Raw genomic sequence first — 27,635 nt, 5'->3', positions numbered from 1 at the left:
TCGTGCTTTAGTTGCGATTGCCATATGGCTGATATAGACATAAGTAAGTATTTACGTCTGCACTCGCTTATAGCTGATGTTGTGTGCTAGCATTTATATGTGTTGGCCGTTGTTGGTTTTTCTCATACAAATATTGTACGGGTTTTATTTCATATGACCAAACAACACACAGAACCAATACCAGTGTCACTAGTCGCTTCGCGTTACTCAGCAGTTAAGCATTACAGCGAGGCAAAGCGCAAAAGTACAGCGAACTAGAATAGACCTGTCGAAGGGGCGAGACAAGTGAGAAAAACAATATAAGAGTCAACAAAAAAACAACACCAATAACAAGAACAAATACGGACATAGCTAAAGAAATAAGTAGGAAGTTTGTAAACTACTAAGTAAAATAAGAAGAGCTTACTTTGTTCGTCGTCATAGATAGCCGACCACAAAGCCTCAAGGCGAGCCGAGTAAGGTGTTTGGAACATCGTCCGTTAAAGTATCCGTTCGTCGGATGGAGCTGAATCGAGCAAGGTGTTGATCGCGAATTGGGGAGCATCAGAAATGAACTCGAACTACTCGCATACGCTTGCACAATTACTCTCTCATACATACATATACATACTATATGTTCATATGGAAAGTTAATGTGGGAGGCGAAGAAAGAGCGGTCAAAGAGGGAGTCAAAGTCGAGTGAAGTGCTAGGGAAGCAAATGGTTAATCACCGTTGAAGCTGCAGCTGCTGCACAACACTTGCATGCATATGTGTGTGGAGAGCTCATTCGTTACCAAACGACAGACAAAAACAACAAATACTATAAACTCTACACTGTAGTCTTACCAATGTCTGTAGTTCGTTCATTTGACAAAGTGCATAAAGAGCAGAAATGGGTGCAAAAATGTGAGACGAAACAAGCGGTGGGAAAGAAGAGTTGGAGATAAATAAGTACAATCGTACATGAAAAATAGTTGGCATAAAAGAACAGTTGTTTGATTCTTAAACGGAATTTTGATTGTTTTCAAAAAAAAATATATGATTTGAGTATTGTGGTAATTTCATGAAAATGTTGGAATAATTGAACTGTTTAAAAATATTTATGAAAAACTCGGCAGGCGGTATAATAATTGGAAAGGTTGAATTTACCCAACCAACCCATTTTGTATTTTTCATTTGTAATCTAAACACAAACGCTATTAGCAAGTGAATTACTTTGGCGGACAGGAATAGTTAAATCGAGTATAATGGCCACTAAACCATTTAAACGCACCAACAAAGGGGTAAGTTTTATATATCAGTTCTCGACACTTTTTACGCATCTTCTTACCAACCCTACACAGCTAACACCATGCGGCCAGTAGTGTCCATCACAAGCCCGCACTAACTGTTTCAACCATGGTCAACATTTTCATGCACACATTTGCGGTTTTATTCGATGTAACTGCATAGAATGTGGGCAGCGACTAGAAAGATGTGTTTGGTGCGATATTTTCTACATAGTCCACTTATCGTAAAAGCACTGAGTATCTCTGTTATATACAATCCAAACGAATTTATTTGCATGTATGCGTATACGATTACTTTGCATGTGTGGGTTCTCTGTTCGTTCGCGTGCACCTTTATATTTATTTGACCACGTCAAACAAAGCATCGAGGGTTCTTTTTATGTTTTGCAAAGCAGCGAATGGAACCACAACAATAACAATAACATTTGGAGAACAAAACCTCCAAATAACACATGCAAATACTATATATATACATATGTAAAAGTATTTACATAGATAGGTATACATATAGATACATACTTTTGTGAGCATTGGCAACAGCCAAACAGATTCGTTGCTATTGCGACTGCCAACTTTTAGTTTATGTCACCACTTGTGGCAATAACAGATACAATTTTACAGCATAAGCAATGATATACTTAATTCATAGAGGTAGGAAGTATAGGCTGGCCTTAATGCCATCGACTTTTGGAAATTATGCACTGAACTATGGCATAGCACTTAAGGATCTGTTAAACAAAAGTTGATGGGCTCTGAAAAAATTCGAAACGCAATAGACAGCATACTTCGTGTTCGAGGTTGAGACAATTTTGCAAAATCTTTGCGAAAAGGAAATATAAAAATATCTCAATGAAATTAATTCCAAACAGTTTCCGCTAAATCTTCAGTTCCTGGGCAATAGAATATTTGCTCGCATAATGGTCCGATTCAAAGATTTCCATGATTATATCAGCATTTTTAGCAATAAGTGTACCAGAACGGAGTCGTTGGAAACACGGTTTTGCTGTTGTATTCAACGCTGTATTGAAACTTATAAACAGCAGAACTTCTTTCGGCCGCCTGCTCTAACTTTTCACTTTGATAGTAATGGTACTAAAAAAACTATCGAATTTTCGCGCTTTACTTCACTTTTCAACAAACACAAAAATGTCCAAGACCTTATAATATCACCTTTAAATCGGTGCATAGTATGATCCAAATTGTGGCATACGGTTCACTAAAGATATTTGGCGGAAGAAATTCGTACGATTTCAATACCTTGTTGATCTTTTACAGCTCTACAAGACCTATTATAATTTTATTTGTCTAAAGTACATACATAAATCAGTATTTCAGAGCACTGCATAAAAAGTCTAACAGAGTGAAATCTTAACAATCAGCAGAACAATTGGCATAATCAAAATGGATGACAAAGTATCATCGAGAAACTCGATTTTTTTGAGGATTATATCATATATGGCATAGCGCGCCATGCTAGTGAAATCGAAAGAAAATTTTAAATGAACTCACTACTCCAAAACTCACCCCCAACTATCATCCTCTACTGACACAAGGATTTCTCGACTGTCACGATTATTTTGCTTTTCACAGAGCCGCAGAAAGGAAAATTTTCCTTGACAGAAAGGAAATTTTTCCTTTTCGACTTCCAAGACCAACTGATCGTTTACCGTCAATTGATAATTGGTCAATAATTTCCAATGTTCATGCAAAGATGCGCACTTTCAGCCACGGCATTCACACTCTGATTGGCGGAGTGCGGGATTCATTGTACTCAAATGTACTGTTTTGTGACAAACAGACACACTTTAAAAATAAGTTCAAAATATTGCCAATGTTGTTTATTCGTGCTGAAATTTCGATCAGAAAAACGGTGACAAAAGCAATTAAAGATGCGCTGATACTTCTTTTGAGCCTGAACAGGGAAACTCTTCAGGATCGAGTACACGCAAATGCTCCGGCCAATATCAAGTTGAAAGTACAATTTTTCAAACAGTTGACTTCTGCGTAACACACACTTCATTTTATTCAATTTCAAACGTCAGTCCAGGAACTCATGCGAATGATTGATCGTGATCGCAAAAAGATTAAAGCCAAAATGCTCATGATGATTATGAAATGGTCGCCCAGGATCCAAAGCTAATACTCGTGTGTGTAAATCCGGTACAATCGCAAAAACAAACGATTTACGTAAACTATCAATTGGCTATATGAATGAGATGTTCAGTTGAAGAGCAACCTTCTTGTCAAATAAAGACATAAATAACTAACAAAATAACTCATGGCATAGACATAGTTCTGTAACAATACGATACGATAAACTTTCTAACTATGACGCACTTATATTTCACTTTTCCTCATTAAGAGCAAAGATCTCATTGTTGTTTCAGGAAACGAATAAATAGATCAAATAAATGTTAACAATACTAAATTGGTTGCTCGTTGGCTAGAGATCAGTTCATTTGGTATACGGAAAAATTTACAAAGCAAAATTCATGGAAGTATTAGGCCTGAATACCCTTAATACTTAATTTTGTGATACACACTTCTACAATGGTTACAAAGGATTGCGCTTGTCCACTTTTTTCTACCCAAAACTATTCTCTTTCTAGAAGATAAATGTGTTTTTATAGATTTCTCCGATTTTTACGAATTCCAGAACAAAGTTTTGTGCTGTGAGGAATTCTCAACAATCTTAACTTATGTCTTTCAATATTTGTTCGAAAATCAACTAAATTGGCAAATGCATTTTTAATTCGATAATTATCATGATTTCGAAAACAATTCGACAGTGATCATCAATTAATCAGTGCTTACACCAGCAGGGCGTAACTTACACCACGCTTTATTTAAATATTGTTTTTTATATGAAATAATTTTTCACGACTATATAAAAAAAGTTTTCAAGCAATGAAGTCATATGCGAAAATATAATATATAATTATTTTCTGAATTAATTACGCAATCCAGAGTAACCTAAAGTTGTTTTCTATACAAATTTAACTTTTACATAACACTTTCACCAAAAAACTTGAAGAAATTCAAAATTGAAGAAAAGAAATGTAACGGTTAGATGTTTTGGGTGAAGATTATTCTCTTCATTAAGGGGTTCCATGGATTTCGTTGGTTCACAAAATCGATTTATTTTGTTTTTTTTTTTTTGCTTATTAATTTCTACAACTTCTCAGGAATATTATCCTAAATTTTCAAGTCGATCCGAATAATACATTTGGAGATACAGTCTTTGGAATGTGTGCGCTCCAACGCGTTTTTCTCGGAACCGTGTTTTCAAAGTCGGTTATCAAATGTTCACGAAAACTACACAACCGATTTTGATGAAATTTTACACAGGTGTTCGAAATAAAATTTACTCGTGTTTGAACGAAGGATTTTGTTTTTTTTTTTTCAATTACAACTATTTAAAAAAAACAAAATGTCAAGCAAATTTGACCGAAATTCTCATTTTTTTGCAAAAATGTCTGCCAAAATTCCAATTTTTACTTTTTTTTTCTTTCCTTTGTTCGAGAACGAGTTTATGGTCTTAACTAAAGCACTTATTTTTGTTTTTTCATTTTTGATGAACCTGTCAGGAGTTATGCTGACAACGCGGACGCACCTTTTTGTCGAGGGGTCACCGCAAATGACGTCACAATGTAGGAGTTTTAATTTTTTTTTTTTTAACAATTTCAGAAATTATTCTTTAAATATGTATCTATAAGACAGAAAACAGTTTGAATTAAATAAATAATTTTTAACATAGAAAAAAAATTTTGAAAATAGGCCTTTTTTACCCGACGAAACCCATGTAATCCCATAAACGCTGATAAACGCATAAATATTTAATTTAATCAAACATGTTTTATATATTTAATACCTGATTTAGAACTAACAAGGGGAAATTCATAATTATTATGTTTCAGATTTAAAAAAATAAGTTTGTTGGACGGTGACGCAAAAGTTACTTTTGCATATTATGGCATCATGAGGGTAACACATATTTCCTCCATTAAATTACGGCGCTCAAACCAAAGTTTCATTTCTTTACTCCACTAAAAGGAAAAAGCAAGCAAATCTATGAAATTTTTTTAGCAAAATGCAATACAATAAATACGAAAAGAAAATTTAATATAGATATATGTAAGTGCAAATCATATGGCTGATTCACTTCAATAATGGCATAATCCAAAAAAATGCAAGGCTCTTCTATTAACAGTATCTCATTAGATGAAAATATGTCTTTACCTTTACTTACTATGTACAGGGTGCCTGATGAATTTTGCTACATTAAGAAACTCAAATAACTTTTTTTTTAGTGTATGGAATTCATTTATTTTTTTTTTCAAGTTGAAGGTCATTAAATTTTATTAAATGTAGCTTAACTAGTTTTAAAAATAATTGAATTTAAATGCCCCCCATGCTCGTTGACACAAGTGCGGCATCTTAGTAAAAAGTTGTTCATTGCTGCTTTGAGAGTTGCGACAGGAATAGCCGCAATTGTTGCCCGAATGGATTGTTTTAATTCATCCAAATTTGTTGGCTTTGTTTTATAAACTTCTTGTTTACATAAACCCCACAAGAAAAAGTCAGGTGCAGTAAGGTCAGGCGACCTGGGGGGCCAACGAAATTCGGAGGTTCTTGAAATCAGTTTATTGGGAAATTTTCGTATATACTATGTATATATAAAGACATATACCCTATGATCAAAAAGTACCGGGAATGTGATGTTGACAGTCAATAAAGAATATTATTTATCCGTTTTGAAGCATTTGAGAGATGCTGTACGTCACAAACGGCCGGAAATGTGTGCATACAATTCTTGGATTTTTCATGATGATAACGCGCCATCGCACCGAGTCCAAATTATGCTGGATTATTTGACCAAACACCAAGTAATTACCATCATGCAAGCACCATACTCACCTTATATGGCCCGGTGCGACTTCTTTTTGTTCCCCAAGTTGAAGTTACTACTTCGTGGAAGGAGATTTCAGCCGATAGAGAAGATCAAAGAGAATGCGACGAAGGAGCTGAAGGCCATCCCTTCGTCGGCCTACCAGGGATACATGGAGGACTGGGTTAAACGTTGGCCCATATGTATTGCTTCAGACGGGTCATATTCTGAAGGAGATAAAATAGATTTGCCTGAAATTTAACTCTGTTTTGTTTTATTTAAACATTCCCGGTACTTTCGAATCATAGGTACTATATATGCTTCCCTCCATATATATACATATATGCATATGTATATATAAACAAGGCGAATTGAGTAGTGGAGGTGGCGCCATTAAAAAAGAATTACTTTAATTTTCGCGATTTGGACAAGTCTGCAGTCAGCTCCATTCCCAATACAAAAAAACGAACAAAACAACCAAAGGAGGAGAAATTGCATGTTTGCGAAAATTTAGTGAATAGCATGGTAATATTGCGATTTGTGAGTTTACAACTAAACAAACTAATGCAAACGAAGTACCACGTGTTAAATTGTTAAAGCACAAATGAATGAAAAGCCTCCAAATAGAAAGTATGTATGTGTGCGTATAATTTCTTGTATTTGGCTATTTCCATTGCTTTCGCCTACTCTTCTTCTTCACAAACAAGTAATTCTCCTTCCTTTTATTTGTTTATTGATGGACATTTACGACACGGCGAATTTGGAAAGCGCAATCTTCTTCTCTACCATTCTTGCTATATATGTACATATATTCTCTATAAATATTGTATATACTTATATAAGTATATGCCGGGTGCGTAAGGACAACTTGAGAGTAAAACTAATTAGCTTTTATTATGAACTTAAATTTAATGAAACTTCAGGAATTTTTATACAACATTCACTTATTATGTATCTATAAAATATTCAATAAAATTTCCCGGAGCTGCAATAATCCCCTATCTAAGTCCGGAAACGATTGCATGCCCATATCAAATGCCCCTTTTTCATATTGACCATAACGGTATTAATTGTAGCCTTCAGAGAAGAAATCGTGTTATGTTACGTTCAATGGGGTCGCACCATATGTAGTAATCCTGGTTTTCCGAAAACCGATTTATTTTCCTCAACGAAATTTGAACGGTGTAAAAGCATGTCAACGATTTCCCAATATAATAAAAAAAGTATTATACTGTCTTAATGCGATATATTACATCTAAGGTTTGTACTGCCACCCCTCTCTGGCACCTTTCAGCGCCCACAAAGCAGCATTATCGCCCACTTTAAGAAAGACTGATTTAGATCGTCTGACAAATTCTTTTGGATGGCGGTAAAGCCCATTGGATGGATTCTAAGTCAAGTAATTGCCAATCAAACCGCGACTTTTAGTCAAAAAATCGAATGCAAGTATCGATAAGTGAACTTTTCCATTGAAACTTTAACTTGTCATTGAGAACCTCAAGTGCGATTTTAATGGAGTGTAAAGTTATCATATCCGTTGGCCAACATGTTTTTATCCCTTCTAAGCTCAAGCAATGCAGAATCTATCTTTCATCGCTAATGTCAATAAAAAGTCTCAATGTAAACATTCCCCCATATCATGGTGTGATTTACGTCTTCTTCATTTTTGTTTTACCTAACTAGTTTTTAAATATTTTAGAAACAATAATAAACTGATTATTTTATTTATATGTATTGTACTTATTTATCACTTTCAGGTCAAACGGCGCAATGAGCGTAATATACTAACATTTTACGAGAAAATTGCCGTCATACATTACTACGATGAGACGAGTGTTTCCCGGAACCGTTTGGCGAAGCTATTCCACTGTTGCGCCACACAAATTCGACGCATCCTTGAACACAAAACCGAGCTGCTCCAGCAATTGGCCACGCTCAGCGAATCTGATGCCACCAACTTTATCGAAGAGATGACACGCAAGCGACGCAAATTCGAAATGAGTGCCATTAGTTTTATTCTACATCAGTGGGTGGAGCGTTGTCGAGAGTTGCGCTTGCGCAAAAACATAACCAATCAAACGCTCAAGGATACAGCGCTCAAAATGGCAGCAATACTAAATTTGCCCAGCTTTCGGCCATCCTATCGATGGCTAGATCGTTTTCGCGGCAAATACAAGTACACGGATGAGGATTTGGGCACGTCAGATACAAATGCGACGGACGGTGAACTGGCAGTAGAAGATATTATCATAGAATTTAAAGATGCACTGCCAAATTTCATGCAAACAGAAATCTCTGCGATCACCTCACTTGATAAAGCAATGAATGCAGAAATAGAAAAAAGAAATGGCGAAGTGCAAAGTGGAAGTCATGAAAATAGCATAGATTATGTGCTTAGTGATGAAGATGAGGTGGAAGAGGTGAAAAATGGTGCAGTCGAAGTTGATAATGAGATAGCTTTGGTAGTGAGTGATTCCAAAGATTCTAGTGGAGGTGCATCAAACACTGATGTGAATACTCTTTGTGCGATAAACAACGTTGCTCTGGAGGAGAACGTCGATCAAATCAAAATGAATGCGGGCACCACGGCTGTACTAGGCAGTATATTCCCTCACCTGGCTGTCATACACCAGTTTGCACTGCTCAACGCAGATGTGAAGGCACTGGAATTGATCTCACAGTTGGGTGTGCATATGCAAAAGCAAGCTGTCGAGGGAGCATATAAGCAGCTGACGCTGGCGTCGACAAATGAAGAATCAGCTGCAGAAAATATGCAGACGGACGTGGGCAGTTTATATGCAGCAGATCTTGACGATATTGTACTGATTGAATGAACAGTTAGCATTTAAGTAATAAATATGTATGTACACATATCTATACATATATATATACATATATGTATGCATGGAGGGAAATTTTATATGTTCTAAAGAATGAGCTCAACACTTTGGCCTTTAAAAAACACAGCCTTAATATTATAGACTTAATTTAAGAAAAAGAAAAAGAAGAATTCACTTAAGTTTTCTAAATAAGGAAACAAATAAATATTTATCAATTTGTACTTACAATTGGCATATCGAAATACATGCAAATGCATATATTTTTAGCACGTAAGGATAAGAATTTAGACAAACATAGAATATGAAAATAAACCATACTTAGAAACAACTGAAATACATATTTGCTAATTGTGTAGTAAGTATTTTTGCGATTCCTTTACTGATTTTGTTGTTTTTGTAGGTGGTCCACGAATATAAAAAAAATGTATACGAAAAATATGTACTTATTTTGGTGTGATTGAGGTGGGATCATCAACCCTTTTAGCGAATTACCTTCTATATATATATATATATATATATATACTAGCAAACCCGGCCCGCTTCGCTGGGCACACTAAAATAGAATAGATATGGTTTAGAACAGAAAAGATATGGTTTTCATATTATTTATTTCTCTATTCTCATATTATTTATTTCTTTATTCAATACCACGTTTTGGGCTCTATCTCGAGACCCTAGTCACGGAGCGGCATGAAAAATACTCTGAACTAAAGCATTCACCAACAGCTTCCATTTGAGACCCATATTGTACATACACATCCGAAGGTTACCTGGGTCCACGTTTTGACCTATATCTCGAGACCTCAGTCACGGAGCGGCATGAAAAATACTCTGAACTAAGGCATTCACCAACAGCTTCCATTTGATACCCATATTGTACATACACATCCGAAGGTTACCTGGGTCCACGTTTTGACCTATATCTCGAGACCTCAGTCACGGAGCGGCATGAAAAATACTCTGAACTAAAGCATTCACCAACAGCTTCCAATTGATATCCATATTGTACAAACACATTCTAGGGTCCACGTGTTGGTCTCTATCTCGAGGCCCTAGTCACGGAGCGGCATGAAAAATACTCTGTACTAAAGTATTCACCAACAGCTTTCATTTGATAACCATATTGTACATGCACATCCGAAGGTTACCCGGGTCCACGTTTTGACCCATATCTCGAGCCCTATACACCAATAGGCATCCAAACTATACGTAAACCATCTTCAATACCTACTTAACAATGTGTGTAAGTTTGGTTTAATTCGGTGCAAAGACATGGCCGGTTAGCGAACACACACAAAAAGTTGACTTTATTTTATATATAAGATAATTGGCGCGTACACCCTTTTTGGGTGTTTGGCCGAGCTCCTCCTCCTATTTGTGGTGTGCGTCTTGATGTTGTTCCACAAGTTTAACATAAGAAATTGCATCAGGGTTTAAAGAAAATCATTCCAAATTCTAAGAGATTCCTACGAAAGGTTTTTAGAAAAGAATTTTGAGACGGGTGATTTTTTAGCTATTATATTTTTAAACAGTTGGTTTAAACAGCTGACGCACGTTTCGTGTTTTGTTTCACTGTCAAACATCTTCCGTGTGGTCTATAATTTAACCATGAATCGTCTTACAAACGAACAACGCTTGCAAATCATTGAATTTTATTATAAAAATGCGTGTTCTGTTAAGAAAGTTTATTGCGCGCTTCTTCCATTTTATGGTCAGTTTAATCGACCCACTGAAGCGGCTATTCGAGCTATTGTGACTAAATTTAGAACCAAATTTACATTATTGGACATCAAACCACCAACACGCTTACGTAGAGTGCGAACTGAAGAAAATATCGCAGCTGTATCGGCCAGTGTTAATGATGACCATCAATTATCGATTCATCGCCGTTCGCAGCAATTGGGCCTCTGTTACTCAACAACGTGGAAAATTTTGCGAAAGGGTTTAGGTGTGAAGCCTTTCAAAATACAGCTGGTGCAAGAATTGAAGCCGAACGACCTACCGCACCCAGAATTTTTGGTGAAGGGGCTCATGGAAAGTTGGCCGAAGATCCACTTTTTTATCGAAAAATTGTGTTCAGCGACGAAGCTCATTTTTGGATCAATGGGTACGTAAATAAGCAGAATTGTCGATTTTGGAGTGAAGATCAGCCAGAAGAATTGCAAGAGCTACCAATGTATCCAGTAAAGGTTACAGTTTGGTGCGGTTTATGGGCTGGAGGTATCATTGGACGGTATTTCTTCAAAGGTGCTGCGAATCGTAACGTAAATGTGAATGGTGAGCGCTACCGTGAAGATAAGCTTGCTTCAATTAACGCATTAGAAGACAACATTAAAGCATTTATATGTGAGATACCGGCCGAAACATTGGAAAAAATATGCCAAAATTGGACTAAGCGGATGGACCATTTGAAGCGCAGTCGCGGTCAACATTTGCATGAAATAATCTTCAAACATTAAATTATATGGACTGTACTATTGATTTAAATAAAAATTGCATGCATTTTTCTGAATTTTACGTGTGTTTTTTTTTTTGAAAAACTGTCCTATAGCTCTTAAAAAATCCCCCTTTATATATTTTTTTGTGAATGAAATAAATAAAGACCAGTGTTTTTACAAATGACTTGCTTTTACTTTATTTCTAGGCTATAGCAAATGGTGCATCCGTAGTAGTCTCGTTCTCTAGTAGTCTTTCAAATTATAGCCGCGCCTTTGCGGTTCTAATGCGAGACTTTTCCGTTGTAAAAGTGTTAAGATATAAGCTATTTTCTTAGATGAGTTAATGTTTCAGTTTGAAGGTGATACAAGCCTTTTAAGCAATAAAAAATTTTATAGAGAGCGCTACTTTATTCTGTTCTCACAGTTTCGAAGAAATACATCCCCACCTGTTAGATGCTCGAATAATTTGAGATATTTTTTGAAAAGGAAAAATAAATCCATTATTTTAGCGTAAAATATTTGCGCAAATAGTTTAAAACTGTTTTGTAGTTGATCTTTAGCTCTTGAGCGATGCCACGACTACTAACATGCTGGTCCGCTTCGATTATTTCTGTGATTTTGTCGACATTATCGACATTTTCTTTAACATTCAAAATGCCTGAGTGGAATCAACGAAACCAAAATTGGACGTAATTAGATGTTACAACATCGGCACCATAAACACCATTCTCAATTTCAGCTGCCTGGCTTATATCAAAGAAAAACTGTATAATGTACCGAATTTTCTTTTTATTGACTTCCATTGTTAATACACTGTATCTCACAACTGAATGGAACAAAAAAAAAAATAAAAGAATTTTTTTAGCAGAAATACACTCGGGACTATAAAGTAGATTGGCCTCTGGAGGAATCTCTCAAAGGACATGGTAGCATTTTCGGACAGTTAACACCGTATTTCTTCAAACTTCGAACAGATCTCTCAACCGGCAAACTAGAGTTTGAGGGTCGTGCTAGGCAATCTTTATAAATAGGCAGGATTGGATCGATGAGAAAATCTGCACCGAAGCTTACCCCTCTGTCTTCAATGACGGTTCCAAGATGGAATCGGGAGTCGCAGCAGGCGTTTTCTCTAATTCAGCCAATTTATCTATCTCCTTTAAACTGCCGAACATTACTAGTGTTTTTCAAGCAGAAGTCTTTGCGATCCGGCAGGCATGCAAAATGCTTAGGAAACGTGGGAGCGAGGGAGATATTAACATTTTCTCCGGTATTCAAGCCGCGGTTAAGGCTCTGATGACGCCATAGTGCAGAACGAAATTAGTAAACTCCTGTAAGGAGTAGATCAAATCCCTTGGGTGTGCAGCTTACATTTCTCTGATCTGGGTTCCAGGACATAGGAACATAGAGGGAAATGAAATTGCTAATGAGCTTGACAAGAAGGGGACTGAGTTGGCCTCAGAGACCTCCTACCCTGTTATCGGCATCCCCCTGACAGTTGTTAAAGCGGAACTACACAAATTATTTCTCGGGAAAACGCAGAAAAGATGGAGCTCCATTTCCTCACATGCTATTTCGAAAACCCTTTCACCCCAATACGATATACGAAAGACTCAGAAAGTCCTTTGGACTCCCCGCCATTCAATTTCCAAACTCGTAGCTGTGTTTACCGGTCACTGGATGATCGGCACACAAACTAGGGTTACCATTTAACCTCCATTGCAGAAGCTGTGGGGACCTTTCAGAGAAGGAGACTGTAGATCATTTTCTCGGTAAATGTTCGGGTTTGGCCGCAGTCGACTAAGGTCACTGGGCGCTCCTTTCTTCGACAGCCTGGGGCAGTGCGCCAACCTAAATCCAATGAATCTCCTCCATTATATCAATAGCTCTGGCTGGCTGTAGATATCTGCCTATTGGAGGTCTCATAATGGTATCAAAACGGCGCTTTAGTGCTACTTGAGGAGTGCCAGACCGGCACTTCAGCCATTTTACCTACCTACCTACCAAAGAGCGACCGCTAGTTAGAAAATAACCTTTTCTATCATTTGTACTCACATACACAGCTGTATTTACTTATGATCACCACCCATCTTTTAACCTAACTTTACGCTGCCGCTGCCAAGCCACGGAAAAATTGGTTACCGGCGGCGGCATTCAACGGCTAAGGGTTAATGTTAAACTTTTTCATGATATGCTTACACACAAAAATTGCCTATCGACGCGTTTCGATCCATATGATCATAGTCCGATGGCGAAAGATTAATATTTTCAATCGTTTTAAAGTTGTTAAGAAAAAACTATTCTAGCTTCTAGCTCCTTTCTATGGGCAATTACACCTGCAAAAATGCACTACACCCCAATTTTGCTTTTAAAACACTTATCTTATCTAATTATCTGTAGGGGGGTCAATAAAGTGTTTTTTTTTCTCAGCGGTAGTTCTTTCTTGCTGAAAATCTTGACCAAAAGTCAGTATCATATCCCCTTAGGGCGAAATATACAGGGTTTGATTGAAAAGTAATGAGCCTTCCCGCGCGGAGCGTCTGGCAAGTGATCAACCGAATCGGCTGGTGGGGGAAAATGATCGTTGGACCTTCCCCTTCCACTAGAAACCGGCCCAGTTCACTGCCAACAGCGGTGCAGTCAACATCGTTCCGCGCGTGAAAGCTGTTTTAAAAGTGTGTTAGGATTTTGCAGTGGCGAAAATGCAGCGATCGTTCGAGCAACGTTACTCGATCAAATTTTGGGTAAAGCTAAACAAAATGAGTACCGAAACCATTGCCCACTCAAGGAGGCTTACGGGGACCAATCTCTGTCCAGTGCCCAGGTAAAACGGTGGCACAAGTCGTTCAAGGAGTCGAGGCGATCCAAAAAACTGTGACAGCCGAATTGAGCGTGTTTCCGGCGGATGAGTTTAAAATATGTTTCCTGCAGTGGAAGGACCACTACCAGCGGCGTATTGACACTCAAAGTTCCTATTTTGAAGAATATTAGTTGTATAAGCCAAGAGGTTTATTAAAACTGCTTAAAAAAATAAGGCTCATTACTCTTCAATCAAACCCTGTATGGCTTTGCGCTGGAACAACGCTGAGAAATATTGCAAACTTTTTTTCAAAGTGAATGTTTTGACTTTATTAGAAAGAAATCAAAATCGTCTTTTCTAACAAGCAAAATTGAAAATCGACGTGATCAATGCCAATAATCTTCAGAAAGTGACAGGGTGGGCAGCATTGACCATTTCGGTCAACTACGTCAAGCAAAGTCTTTACCAAAAAAGCACAAACAAAAGAGGTTTACACATCTAATAAACTTCACTAAGGACAAACTGGGAATACTCCAAGCGTTCTTACTATAGCGTGAAGAGGGCGCAAGCACCTCAGCCTAATATGGGCGCAATATAGAATCACAGGCTTTGCCTAGCCCAGTACCACCTTAGGCTTATTAAAATAACTAGATGAAGCCTTGTCAGCCTAACCTCAGTAAGGAGTAAACTTGTATTGTTTATGAATATAAAAAAATGTGTGTTAGACCAGAAATATGATTGCTCCCGTTCTATTGTCCTAAATCAAAAATACTTCAAGGGCAAACTACGAATTAACTAAATACCGAAACATAATTCTTCCGCTCGCCCTTCGTGTACAAATGGAGCTCACGAAGCTTCGAACTTTTGTCACACAGATCGCGTTTTTGCAGCGTAACTAATTTCGGAATTCAACAAAAGTTGTATATAATATATATGTACATATATACTACATATATAAATTGGCGCTTACGCCTGGTGTAGTTTCACAAATGGAGGGAGTTTTAAGCAATTTTAAAGAGCATTATGAAGAAATTCAAATTTGATGATTGATACAAATTTCGTTGTTGTATTGATATCTCCACACTACTGCTTAAAAGCAATTGATCTTTGTAGCAAATGCCAAACGAAAGACTTAAGAAACAAACTTAAAAATAACTTCCAAGTTGAAAATACTTTGAAAAAAGCATTGATCATAAGCATTATAATTTATAATTTTAGAAATCACTTAGAAATATAAAAAAATGAGGCATGGAAAATAGGTAGTAATGAAAACTATCTTACTTCTTATGACATTTATTTTCATTAATGAGTCGTATTTTATTTTATTTCCGACATGAAGAAATATTACGTACAAATCTTTAACAATAAGCTAATTTATATTTATCGCAATAGAAAAATATGCAGTGAAAATTTTTATATTTGATACACGAAGGCAGTTCAGTTCAAAGTGTATAGGCCAGCAATACTTCAGAAATCGATTTATATAGTGATCGCTCACAATATTTCTATTCTCAACAGAGAGTTCAGGTGTATCGAAACTGTGTGAAAAATAATCACATTTGACTCAGTACTTTCTCCACAGATTTAAAAATGTGACAACCTACCCAGCAGGAGCATTAATACTTCACACTAACTGACAAATGACAAAGTAATGGATCGCAATAATCAAAATACATATAAAGTATATGACGCGATGATATCGTACAATAAAAGTGAGTTTCAAGGTCAGAAGTAGTTTATAAAAATTAATATAAAAACGGTGCATTTGGTTCTCACAAAAAATAAGACACTTTGAAATTTGTGGATGACATATGGCAAAAATAAATTTTTTGTTTTTTGGCAGGACTGTTATAAGCTTACATGCCAAATTTCAGCGTAATATGTCACATAGTTTGTTTTCTGTGCTACTGTAAACAAGTCAAGCTCGAGTGTGTTCTTCGAATTTAACGATGGAAATTCAAAGAATTTGTTTGAAATTTCGTTCATATTTGAGCAGAAGTATGTAATGCAAACTTTTAAGCAAAACTAAATTACTTATTATGTACTTATTATGCTCCTGATTCAGATCTGAAAAGTGGATGATAGTGGCTAATCCAAATGACTTAACGTAACAAAAGAATGTAGAGGTTAAATTAAAGTTCTTTTTTTATACTAAGAAAAATAATATGTGCCGTGGGCGATCGATGCAAGGGAATATGGTGAGAACCCAGAAGAAGAGTGATTCGATACAAATTTACCTTTCAGATTAAAACCTTAACAAAAGGTTTGATAAATTCCGATAAGGGTGTTTTACCATTTACTTATTAAGTCTATTCTAAACTTAAAAATGCGAAGAGCTGTCAAAACTCAGTCAACGAACTATTAAAATAAAAAAAACAATAGTTTTGTGCATTTTTGGTCTGATCACTTTAATGAAAAAAAAATACGTTTCGCTTCGCTATTGAATGTGACTTCGAAATTATTAAAGATTCTACTTTACTGAGACGGCGAAAAGTGTATAAAAAAGGTTCATCCCATTTGACGATGACGAATTTTATTCCCAGAACCGATTCGATAGAGCCACTGTTGACTGCGGAAATGGTATGAAAATCTGTGTGAAAATATTTCAAAATTATTTACTCTTTTTTCTTCCTCCATCATACTTCAGTTTTTAATTTGTAAAATGTAAACACTACCCAACAGATTTATGAACTTTTATATGTATCTGAATTATCAAATCAGCTGATTTATGTGTATTCTAAAACCGGCTGGTGTTCTAATCGAGATATTGAAATTCAATTAAAATATTATGCATCAATTGTCATCTTTTTCCTCCTCGAAATATATCCATTAGTTGAATTTCGATATTTTTCCCACCAAAGGACATTGCTATTTTTGCAGCGTTGCCACTCCAGTTTATTTACTAATTTATAAAGCCGTTATTAGTTTGAAAAATTCTAAAAGTAAAGCCTGTTTTTGCATTTTGGTCTTTTTCTAAATAAAGTCGTCATTTGCGTTGGGCTATGATAATTTTACAACAGCTCCTGGCCGATTTGTATATATTTTACCCCAAATTTTTAAGTAATCTATATATATAAAAAGAAGTTACATTTCCTTGGTAATCTTATAACTCAAGAACCGCCGAACCGATTGCCACAAAAATTTTAGAGTTCTTTTCTATCTTTGAGGAGGTGGTTTGTGTGAAGTTTGATTGAAATCGGTGCAGCCGTTCCTGTTATGACATTTTATGTGAGTAATGGTTTCCTCTCATACGAAATGCCTGTATGGGAAAAACAACAACAAATACACAGCCGCTTATGAGCGTTTCTGTTGTATTGTTGTGGTTGTAAGTGTTGTGTGTTGTATTATGTTAATATTAATTTTGGACGAAAATATAATAAAAACTGGAGCATTCAAGGAACTGGAAAAACATTTTTAACTTTATTTATTTTAGCATAATTTATTTAGCGTAAAAAATTGAAATGGAAATTAAAGAATGAAAGTTTAATTACAAGTTTTTATCGGCTCTTTCACCTTACCTGTATATAGGTGACCACCACAATCAAATTTTAAAAAAGTACAGAAAAGGCTATTGTGCCATCTTTAGAAAGTATGTTGAATGAAAAAAATCAACTAATTAACTGTTTAAACATTTTACGAGTTCTATAAAGAAAACTTAATATGAAAAATTTCTTGCGATATAAAGAAAACATTTTATGTATGGTGGTGCGAAGCCCACTGGGAAATGCTAGTATGAGTATAAACTTACATAAAATGTTGAACAAAACAGCATTTCATAGGAATTCCATACCCCTGGCAAACATCTAGTTGCAATACCATTTCTTTACTACACACATATGATAACTCATATACTATAGAAATGTAGTAACCCAAATATATATATATAGGGTTGGTGTCGAAATTCTGTATGTACAAAATTCTAAAAACAAAATTCTGCTTTTTAAAATTCTGCTTTTTAAAATTCTGCTTTTTTAAAATTCTGCTTTTTTAAAAGTCTGCTTTCTAAAATTCTGCTTTCAAAATTCTGTATTACAAAATTTTGTATTAAAATATAATGTTAAAGAGGGAATGTAATTATTTAATTTATTATTATTATTATTTTTTATTATTATTCGAGATATTAAATAAAAAATAATAACAATAATAATTTTTTCTTCAGTTTCGATAGAATCCACAGTATTTTTGCGTAGAACTTCTTTTCGCGTGGGCGGCCATCGGCCGCGCTTCAAAAAAATAACCCTCATCAGTCCAACTCCGGCTACGCAATCCACAGTATTTTTGCGTAGAACTCTTCTAAAAAAAACGAACAGCTGCGAAGAATTATTAAGAAAAGAAATGAATTAAGTCACACTACATATTTAAAAAGAGTTCCAAAAAATATTGTAATTGGCTAAACTAAAATATTGTTGTCGCTTAAACATATACATATGTATATTTATGGAATAAATGTTTATTTTGTTACTTCTTGTATGACGAAAATCACAAAACTTGAATAAAGTAGAATTTTTCGCATTAAACATGCAGAATTTTGAAAAAGCAGAATTTTAGAAAGAAGAATTTTAAAAAGCAGAATTTTAAAAAAGCAGAATTTTAAAAAGCAGAATTTTTTTGCAATTTACAGAATTTTGTCACCCAGAATTTTCTAAACAGAATAATGACAAGCTCCCTATATATATATAAATTTATTATATATATATTGTATATAATTGGCGCGTACACCCCGCTTTGGGTATTTGGCCGAAACCCTCCTCCTATTTGTGGTGTGCGTCTTGATGTCGTTCCACAAATGGAGGGACCTACAGTTTCAAGCCGACTCCGAACGGCAGATATTTTTATGAGAAGCTTTTTCATGGCAGAAATGCACTCGGAGATTTGCCATTGCCTGCCGAGGGGCGACCGCTATTAGAAAAATGTTTTTCTTAATTTTGGTGTTTTCACCGACGTTCTCTCTGTGAATTCCGAATGGTAGTCGCGCACCAACCCATTCGGCTACGGCGGCAATAACCCAAATACTAGTACTTATTTCACAGATATGCAAAATAGATATTTCAAAAAATGATCAGCAATAAATACATCTGCGAAAGGGAAAAAATTAGTTTCATTGTTGCAAAAATTAAAAAAGTATGTATTGTCTCTACAAATCAAGTGGAAGTGGTTAAATGTGCTTTAAAAGCTCAGCAAGGCAATAATGTTTTTTGTACCACAAAAAGTGGGCAGAAAAGGACGTTAAGTTTGTTCATGTCCCAAAAGTCAAAATGAAAAGAAAAGATTGGGTAAAAAAGCACGCCTGTGTGCGTCTATCTCTTTTCGGCATCGGATTTCGGGATTGGGTTAGATCGGAAGAGAGCAAAGTTGTCCAGTGATGTTCTTCCGATTCCTACCCAAATTTTTCATTGCTGGAATGAGTCCAAGGTGGTCCAACCTTTGATTGACGCTTCTACGCAGAGTAAATCCTTTTTTATTTAAAAAGTTTAGTTTTATTTAAATGGATTTGGATTTGGATCATATACTGATTGTCGTGTGTTTCACCTAGAAAAAGAATTGGCCCATCTTATGGAATGACTTGTGAAACTGGATAAATTGAAATCCCACGTCAGTCAATTATTTTCTAATGGGCAGATTAAGAAGTTGGAAGACCCAGCCAAAACAATTTATTGGGCTTGGGACGATATGGCACAGTCAATATCCAAGAGGATACCAAGAGGTACCTAGATCAACATAGGTCTTCTGGGAATTGAAAAACTGTGTTTTTGAGATATCGGTTGTCAAAGCTTTTGTGAGGAGGCGTTCCGTAGGTTGCAGAAATTGTTAAATATATGCCAATCACTTGCATTGTCAATATATATGCGACAAATCCAGAGGAATAGTTAAGTTGAATATATAATTAATTAAGTACCATTCATAAAATAACATAAAATTATTCTATGGTCACATCAGCATTTTTAAAATTGTTTACTACCTCTTCTGAAAAGGGGTAAACTTTTGCCCCTTTTTGGCTTACTTCAATTGTATCAATGGATTAGGTAACATCCGAAATCAGTTCGCAAATTTTAAACAACTTTTTATTATTGAACCGCGGTTTTTATCTTTTTATAATTAGAATTTTTTTAATAGTAATTTTTAGAGAATATGTTGGAAATATTTTACTTCTGAGCTTTCAGCTATGTATGAAAGTATGTACAGTTCTTCATTTTTAAAAGACAATTATACATATACAATGGTAAAACGTACAAATATAACATTAATATGTTGTCAGTCGGAATAATTTAAAGTAAGTATATGATGGCACATTTTCTGCATTTTTAATTCAAAAGATTCTGGTTCAAATGTATCATTAAAAAATGTAAATAATAACTAAAACTTCAGTACGCACAAAATATTATTATTTAAACTCAAAAATGTAGTTGTGAAAATTCATTTAAAATCATTTCCCTATATTTGAGGCAACAGGGTAAATATTTATACAAAGCTCTATAATCACAGCCGTTAAAGATATTTACGTCTTTCCGCCAAAATGCTCTAAACGAACATTTTTTATAAATTGGGCAGATTGAATGTTTTCGCGGTCACCCAAGTTACAAACTGTACATGCATTCGTAAAAAGTCTCGCATTTAGGTTAAGAAGTGTTTCACCGTACACAGCAGTGGTTAGTGGCTGTACACAGCAGTGGTTAGGCCTATTCTCTACTATGGTATTGTAATATGTTGGAATGCCCTTGAGAAGGGTGTGAACATCAAAAAAATTGACAAGGTTCAAAGACTAGCATCTGTTCTTATAACTGGGGCGATGTCAACCAATCAAAAGCATTATATGCGAATTAAACTTCCTGCCTGCAGATCTGCGGGCAAAATATATCGCGCGTAGTGCGAGAATAAGGCTGAACACTCTGAGTAAGTGGTCAAATACGAATTACGGTCTCGGTAAAATCCTGGCTGGTACTTTGAAGCTTCTTGGATTGGTGGACTATGCACTCCCGCCTACACTTGCCATTACAACGCTCACGACCCTCTTACCCTCAAGGGAAGAGTGGGAACTGGACTATGTAAGACAGGGCGAGTCCATCCATGTATACACAGATGGCTCAAAGCTCGAGGGCAGAGAGGGCGGAGCTGTATACTTCGACCATCTCTTGCTTCAGTTTTCGGTTCCCTAACTACTGCAGTGTCTTTCAGGCTGAACTGATGGCAATAATGAAAGCCGCGACACTGGTAGAGTGTGATGAGATACCTGGAAATGACATCTACATTTTCACTGACAGCCAGGCGACTCACAAAACAGTCGACAACCTCCAAAGCAACCATGAAATGCCGCACATCTCTTAACGAGATTCCTGAGTCTTTTCGCTTAAGGGTAATATGGGTTCCTGATCATCGAACATTGAGCGATGAGTACATAGACAATAACATAGACATACCCTTACAAGCATGTAAGCTACTTATCCTTGAAGAAATCGTAAGGAAAGCGAACGAAAGATGGCGTAATGAAACCACCTATAAAGTCGCCCCTCAGCTGAGGCCAACTCTCAATGCTAAACGCACAGAATCTCTGCTAAGCCAAAATAAGCACAGTCTTAGCACACTGATTTCATTCATAACGGGACACTGCTTAATAGGTAGACACGCCCAAAGGATGGGTGTGCAAGCACATGACCTCTGTAGAAGTTGTCTCGATGAGGAAGAGAAAGAAACAATCTTGCACCTTCTGTGCCATTGTGGTTTCTATCCAGACGGAAATTTACCATTCTAGCCAGAAAATTGTTTAACGAATTGGAAGAATTTGGTTCTGCAGAAATCGGAAATATTCTAAAATTTTTGAAAAGCACAATGGTTTTAGGAGAGATAGGGAAAGCACCCCACGTGGCATCACAATGGGCTATGAGCCTGAGTGTGTTCCACAGGACAACCGCTTCAACCTTACCTAACCTAGATTAAGAAGACTTCCTCTTGCCCGAAAAATTATTGCTAATAGCGTAGGCAGAAAAGTCATCACTGAAATATTTAATTTCTATAAGTGCTAACTTAGCATACAAATCGTGTGATTCTGATTTAACAGCAGAGTCCAGAAAAGTCGAAAGTTTTTTATTCTTAAGATTGTCTAAAAATGGAGGTATGAAAGCAGAATGCAGGGAAGCCTGTGACTTGGCATAACAAAACACCGCAAAATAAAGTACATATGTGCTCGGAGTGTATGTAGACATTGCGGAACCAAATCTGTTTCGATGTGAATCATATAATTCGGAGTATTTGGCGGCAAAAAATGTATTTTGTAATAAAGAAACGTAGAAATCTCTAAACTGCGTCGTATTCGTCTACACCCCAAACTTGCGCCTCATAAAACATGATAGACCTTAAGCACGTATCATAGATTTTTAGCTATGTATATTGATGTGCTTTTCTTTTAGCTGTGTTTAGTTGAATACCACAAAGAAATACGAGATTTTTTAGTAACATATTACTGGCACATTGTTCACACAATAAAGAGCTAGTATTTGGTGACACACATCTGGTATTCGTTCGTAGTACAGTATTGTTATGTGTGTGTATGTCTGTCCGAGTATTATGAATAATTTTATTGTAATGGGTAATTTAATGAATGAAATTTGAAATTTGAAAAAAGCAAGCCAAGAAGCACCCGGAGATTGATAACTCCTAAAATACGCTGGCTAAAAATCACATTGTATTCAAAACTCTGGAAAAAGAGTAAATAGACAACGAGAAAAGGAGGGAAATAACAGAAAGAAAGAGCTGAATAGAATAAAGGCAGAGACAGAGATAGTTACACCTGTGAGAATTTTCCACACTTTTTCTCAGACCTGAAAATATCCTCCAGTTTGAGAGATCGAATATTACTCAGTCTCATGGCATTAGAACCCAAAATTTGTAGCCTTACTTTATGTACTAAAGACAGGACACTCACAGCGAAAATGCTCAGTGCTACCCGCCTCCTCTAAGCAAGATAGGCAAATTGGGTCTTAAATGATTCCAATGGTGGCCAATGCTGACCCCATTGGGTTGTGTCTTGTAATAATACCGACCATCAACCGGACGTCTTTTCTTCCAAGTTTTAGAAGAAAGTTCGACAGTTTTCTGTCCGGGCTTATCACAAAACACTTTGCAGTTCTGGAGCGTTCTTTACGTAAATTGAATACATAATCGCTGATCCAATTCATAATTCCTGTAGAACTGATTCCAATTATTAGCTCTGGTCCCTGCGGAGTAGCCGCTGATCCACAGTTGGCCAATTCATCGACAACTTCGTTCCCTTGGGTAATTTAATAGTTTCTGCATTAAAATAGATAAAAAGTATTTCAGTTTCTGAACCAGCAGAACAGAAATGATGAGACAGCTCAGCATGGCAACTCTGTTTGGCGATATGATACTGTTGAATATTTTTCTTTGGAGTTTCTTTAGGGTAAAAGTATGTTCCAATAACCATAAACCGAGACAGGATTTGAAGCTCCATTAATGAAATGGAGCTGGCACTATACCAAAATGAGTTCATATCTGCACTCTTTATTCCAGCAAACCGGCCGCCGTAGCCGAATGGGTTGGTGCGTGACTACCATTCGGAATTCACAGAGAGAACGTAGGTTCGAATCTCGGTGAAACACCAAAATAAAGAAAAACATTTTTCTAATAGCGGTCGCCCCTCGGCAGGCAATGGCAAATCTCCGAGTGTATTTCTGCCATGAAAAAGCTCCTCATAAAAATATCTGCCATTCGGAGTCGGCTTGAAACTGTAGGTACCTCCATTTGGGGAACAACATCAAGACGCACGGCACAAATTGGAGGAGCTCGGCCAAACACCCAAAAAGGGTGTACGCGCCAATTATATGGCCAAAAAGTCTTGCGGTATTTCCGCAAGCTTGTCTTTGCAAGCGCGTAGTTCTAGTTGTATTCGTCGCATCGGTTCACGCTAAAGGTTTTTGGAAAGCTCTTTTCACGTGCTAACACGTGTTTGATTAATTGTTGTTTGCTCTTAGTCGCTCGTGAGTTATAGCGTCGCAAACATGGAGCAAAATAAAGAGAAAATACGGCATATTTTACAGTACTACTACGATAAAGGCAAAAATGCATCTCATGCTGCCAATAAAATTTGTGCAGTTTATGGACCCGATACAGTTTCCATTTCCACCGCACAACGATGGTTTCAACGTTTTCGTTCTGGTGCAGAGGTGATCGAAGATGCGCCACGGTCCGGAAGGCCTGTCGTCGAAAATTGCGATAAAATCGCTGAATTGATCGAAAGAGACCGGCATAGTAGAATCCGTAGCATCGGCCAAGAGCTGGGCATGAGTCATCAAACCGTTATAAACCATTTGAAGAAGCTTGGATTCAAAAAGAAGCTCGATGTATGGGTGCCACACGACTTGACGCAAAAAACATTTTTGCCCGTATGGATGCCTGCGAATCGCTTCCGAATCGCAACAAAATCGGCCCGTTTTTGAAGCGGATGGTGACTGGCGATGAAAAGTGGGTCACTTACGACAACGTGAAGCGCAAACGGTCATGGTCGAAAAGCGGTGAAGCTGCCCAGACGGTGGCCAAGCCTGGATTGACGGCCAGGGATTCTTCTGTGTGTTTGGTGGGATTGGCAGGGAATAATCCACTATGAGCTGCTCCCCTATGGCCAAACGCTCAATTCGGACCTGTACTGCCAACAACTGGACCGCTTGAATGCAGCACTCATGCAGAAGAGGCCATCTTTGATCAAAAAAGGCCGAATTGTCTTCCATCAGGACAACGCCAGGCCACACACATCTTTGGTGACGCGCCAGAAGCTCCGCGAGCTCGGAGGAGAGGTTCTTTTGCATCCACCGTATAGTCCGTATCTCGCACCAAGTGATTACCACCAATTTCTGTCCATGGCGAACGAGCTTGGTAGTCGGAAGTTGTCCACAAGAGAGTCCTGTGAAAATTGGCTCTCCGAGTTTTTAGACGATAGGGAAGCGAGCTTCTATAAGAGGGGCATTATGAAGTTGGCATCTCGTTGGGAACTCGTCAACGAACAAAACGGCGTATATTTGACTTAAATCGCTTTATTATAACCAATTTTATGAACAATTGAAAATTCAATAAAAATACCGCAAGACTTTTTTGACAACCTTATATATATATCAGAACTTTTCACATAAAGCCCGGACTTTTTACGCGGCCTTAATTAGAAATTGTATATGGATATAATTGTTCATATTACGGAGACCCGACTCGAACTCTCCTATTAACATAACAAAAAATGTATAGGCTGCTTTCAAAAATAAATTAAAATCTCCAACAAAAAAATTCAGTTTACTCCAAATATGTAGTGTTAATAGAATATAAAGCTTCCTCTTTTACACTGATGGGGAAGGATTATGCAGGCACAAAATGTGGTTATTAAAATCATCATAAATGAAATATGTTGTTATGAGAAACTTACATACAATTTATCACAAAAACAACATTCAAAACTCACAAGTTTTTCTGATGGCTCATAAATTACATCCATACTACATGAAGGGCTTGCAAGTTTCGGTCTCACCGACTTCTTCTCCTCCTCTTCGCCTTCTTCTTCTTCCGTCGAAAGCCCTTCATCCTCCTCTTCTTGACTTTGTACTGGACTAACCAGTTCAATGTGACTGGGCGCTTTTAGAGGCACTTCAGAACCATCATGCACACGCCGCGTCAAATCATAAGCGGCCCTCAGAAATCTTTCGCGCATAACTGAATGTTCCCTTAGCTCGATCGGAGTACGCTGTGGTTGCGTACACATAAAGTATTCATCGGTTTTGCCACATTTCTTTTTGACTTCACGTTGAAAGCGCGACTCTTTCACTTTTTGATTCAAGCGTCGAAGCTCGTCTTCGATAGTCATCACTTTGGTAATGGTTGAGTTGTTGGGTCGTTCACATTTACGCACCTTTTCACACATTTCAGCCTTCCAATTTGTTGTGGGGGGAGTATCCCCCATATAGGTGCGCACCTCATACGGATTTTTTGATGGACTGATGTCCGATTGCAATGTCACAAATTTTTTCAACATTTTTACAAATTTATGCTAATTATAAGAAATTGTTGATATTACGATTGTTTGATAATATTGTACTGCAAAAATGTAATTAAGCCCCGAAACGTGATGTGACATTAAGATAGGATAGAAAAGATAAAAAATAAGAATTTTTGCAGATACAGAAAATTTGTTATTTGCTTAACGCTGACAAAAATAACAAAGTTCTAAAATTCGGTTATTATATATTTAATTATTTTTTTATTTTCGTTTTTAAATGTTCTTTTCTACGCAATAAAATTCAAACTAAATTCAAATTTCAAATTATATTTTATTGAAACAATAATACCTGCTGCTGCTTATTCCATATTGAAACAAACTTACAATAAATGGAAAATAGCTAAAGTGGTGAATTTGGAAGATATAAAACACATTGTTATTTCAAGCAGATTCTTTTAATTGTCTGTTATAGACCCCGACCGCCTACTCAGATTCTGAGGCTCTCTATGCAACAGTTCAATTTAATGTATCTTTTCGAAGGCCCCGTTTTTCTAACTTCAAGGAAAAAAGCTCTACTGAAGAAGCAAATTCAGACTATCAAACTCAGTTAGGTTTTAACAAACTCATCATAGACAACGAGAGTTGTAATACCGGAGGGACGGACGGAAATTTAGTCTTAGCATATAAAAAGCGGGCGTGCTTTTATACGATCTTATCTCCAAGTGTGGGCGACTTACATATCGAGATACACGCATTTATCCAAAAGTGAGCATGTTACCGCACATTTTTCACCGTTTGATATTACTTTTCTTGGTTTCATTATTTGTAGCAAATATGAGCGATTTCGAATCACTTATAACGGAGATATCATGTGTTTACTTTTTGTGAAAATTACCGATATATGGCAGGAGACCATGGTTATTGACCCATCTCGATTTCAATGCTAAACTTATTTGCACTAATTGTAATATGTTTACCGAGTTTCATTGGAATATCGGGTGGTTTGTTAGCTGCATGAAAACTATTTATATCGGTAACTATGGTTTGACGCTGACAATGGTAAACTGTGTTGACAAGAACAACGTTTCCATATCGGGGGAATTGACTTGGGAAAAAATAAATCTTTTCACGAAATTCATAGAGCACTCGCGACATCATCGGTCCTTATTTCTTTTGAAATTACGGAGAACGACGAGCGCTATTGAGCTATGCTGACTGAATGTTTATTTCCAAAAATTAATCAGCTAAGTATTGATTAACTCCAACTCATAATCGAGAAATAAATGCGATGAAATTATCCACCAGATTATAATAAAAAAACTCATTTCAACATCATTTCTGTTTTGCATTATTATTTTAAATTCTCAGGCTCGTAAAAAAACACCCAATATATTAATTTTTGCACGACTTATCGTGC

General features: G+C 36.6%; 2 protein-coding genes across 2 annotated transcripts in view; one reads left to right on the top strand and one right to left on the bottom strand.

The window, feature by feature from the left end:
* LOC129241823 (uncharacterized) overlaps window positions 1-26,470 on the bottom strand; it is a 73,814-nt gene extending 47,344 nt beyond the window's left edge. Inside the window, exon 1 of the mRNA XM_054878346.1 lies at window positions 25,688-26,470. Coding sequence (XP_054734321.1) covers window positions 25,688-26,254 — 567 coding nt within the window. The 5' untranslated portion in view covers window positions 26,255-26,470. The remainder of the gene's footprint in view (window positions 1-25,687) is intronic.
* Window positions 208-9,331, top strand: LOC129241824 (uncharacterized). The gene is made up of 2 exons (XM_054878347.1): window positions 208-1,263; window positions 7,915-9,331. The coding sequence occupies exons 1-2, from the start codon at window positions 1,228-1,230 to the stop codon at window positions 8,989-8,991; spliced, it is 1,113 nt and encodes a 370-aa protein (XP_054734322.1). The 5' UTR covers window positions 208-1,227; the 3' UTR covers window positions 8,992-9,331.
* Window positions 26,471-27,635: the final 1,165 nt, after the last annotated feature.

This window comes from Anastrepha obliqua, chromosome 3 (assembly GCF_027943255.1).
Source record: "Anastrepha obliqua isolate idAnaObli1 chromosome 3, idAnaObli1_1.0, whole genome shotgun sequence".
Taxonomy (NCBI): domain Eukaryota; kingdom Metazoa; phylum Arthropoda; class Insecta; order Diptera; family Tephritidae; genus Anastrepha; species Anastrepha obliqua.
The sequence above is the reverse complement of the archived record's forward strand: the minus strand, read 5'-3'. Positions and strand labels throughout refer to the sequence as shown.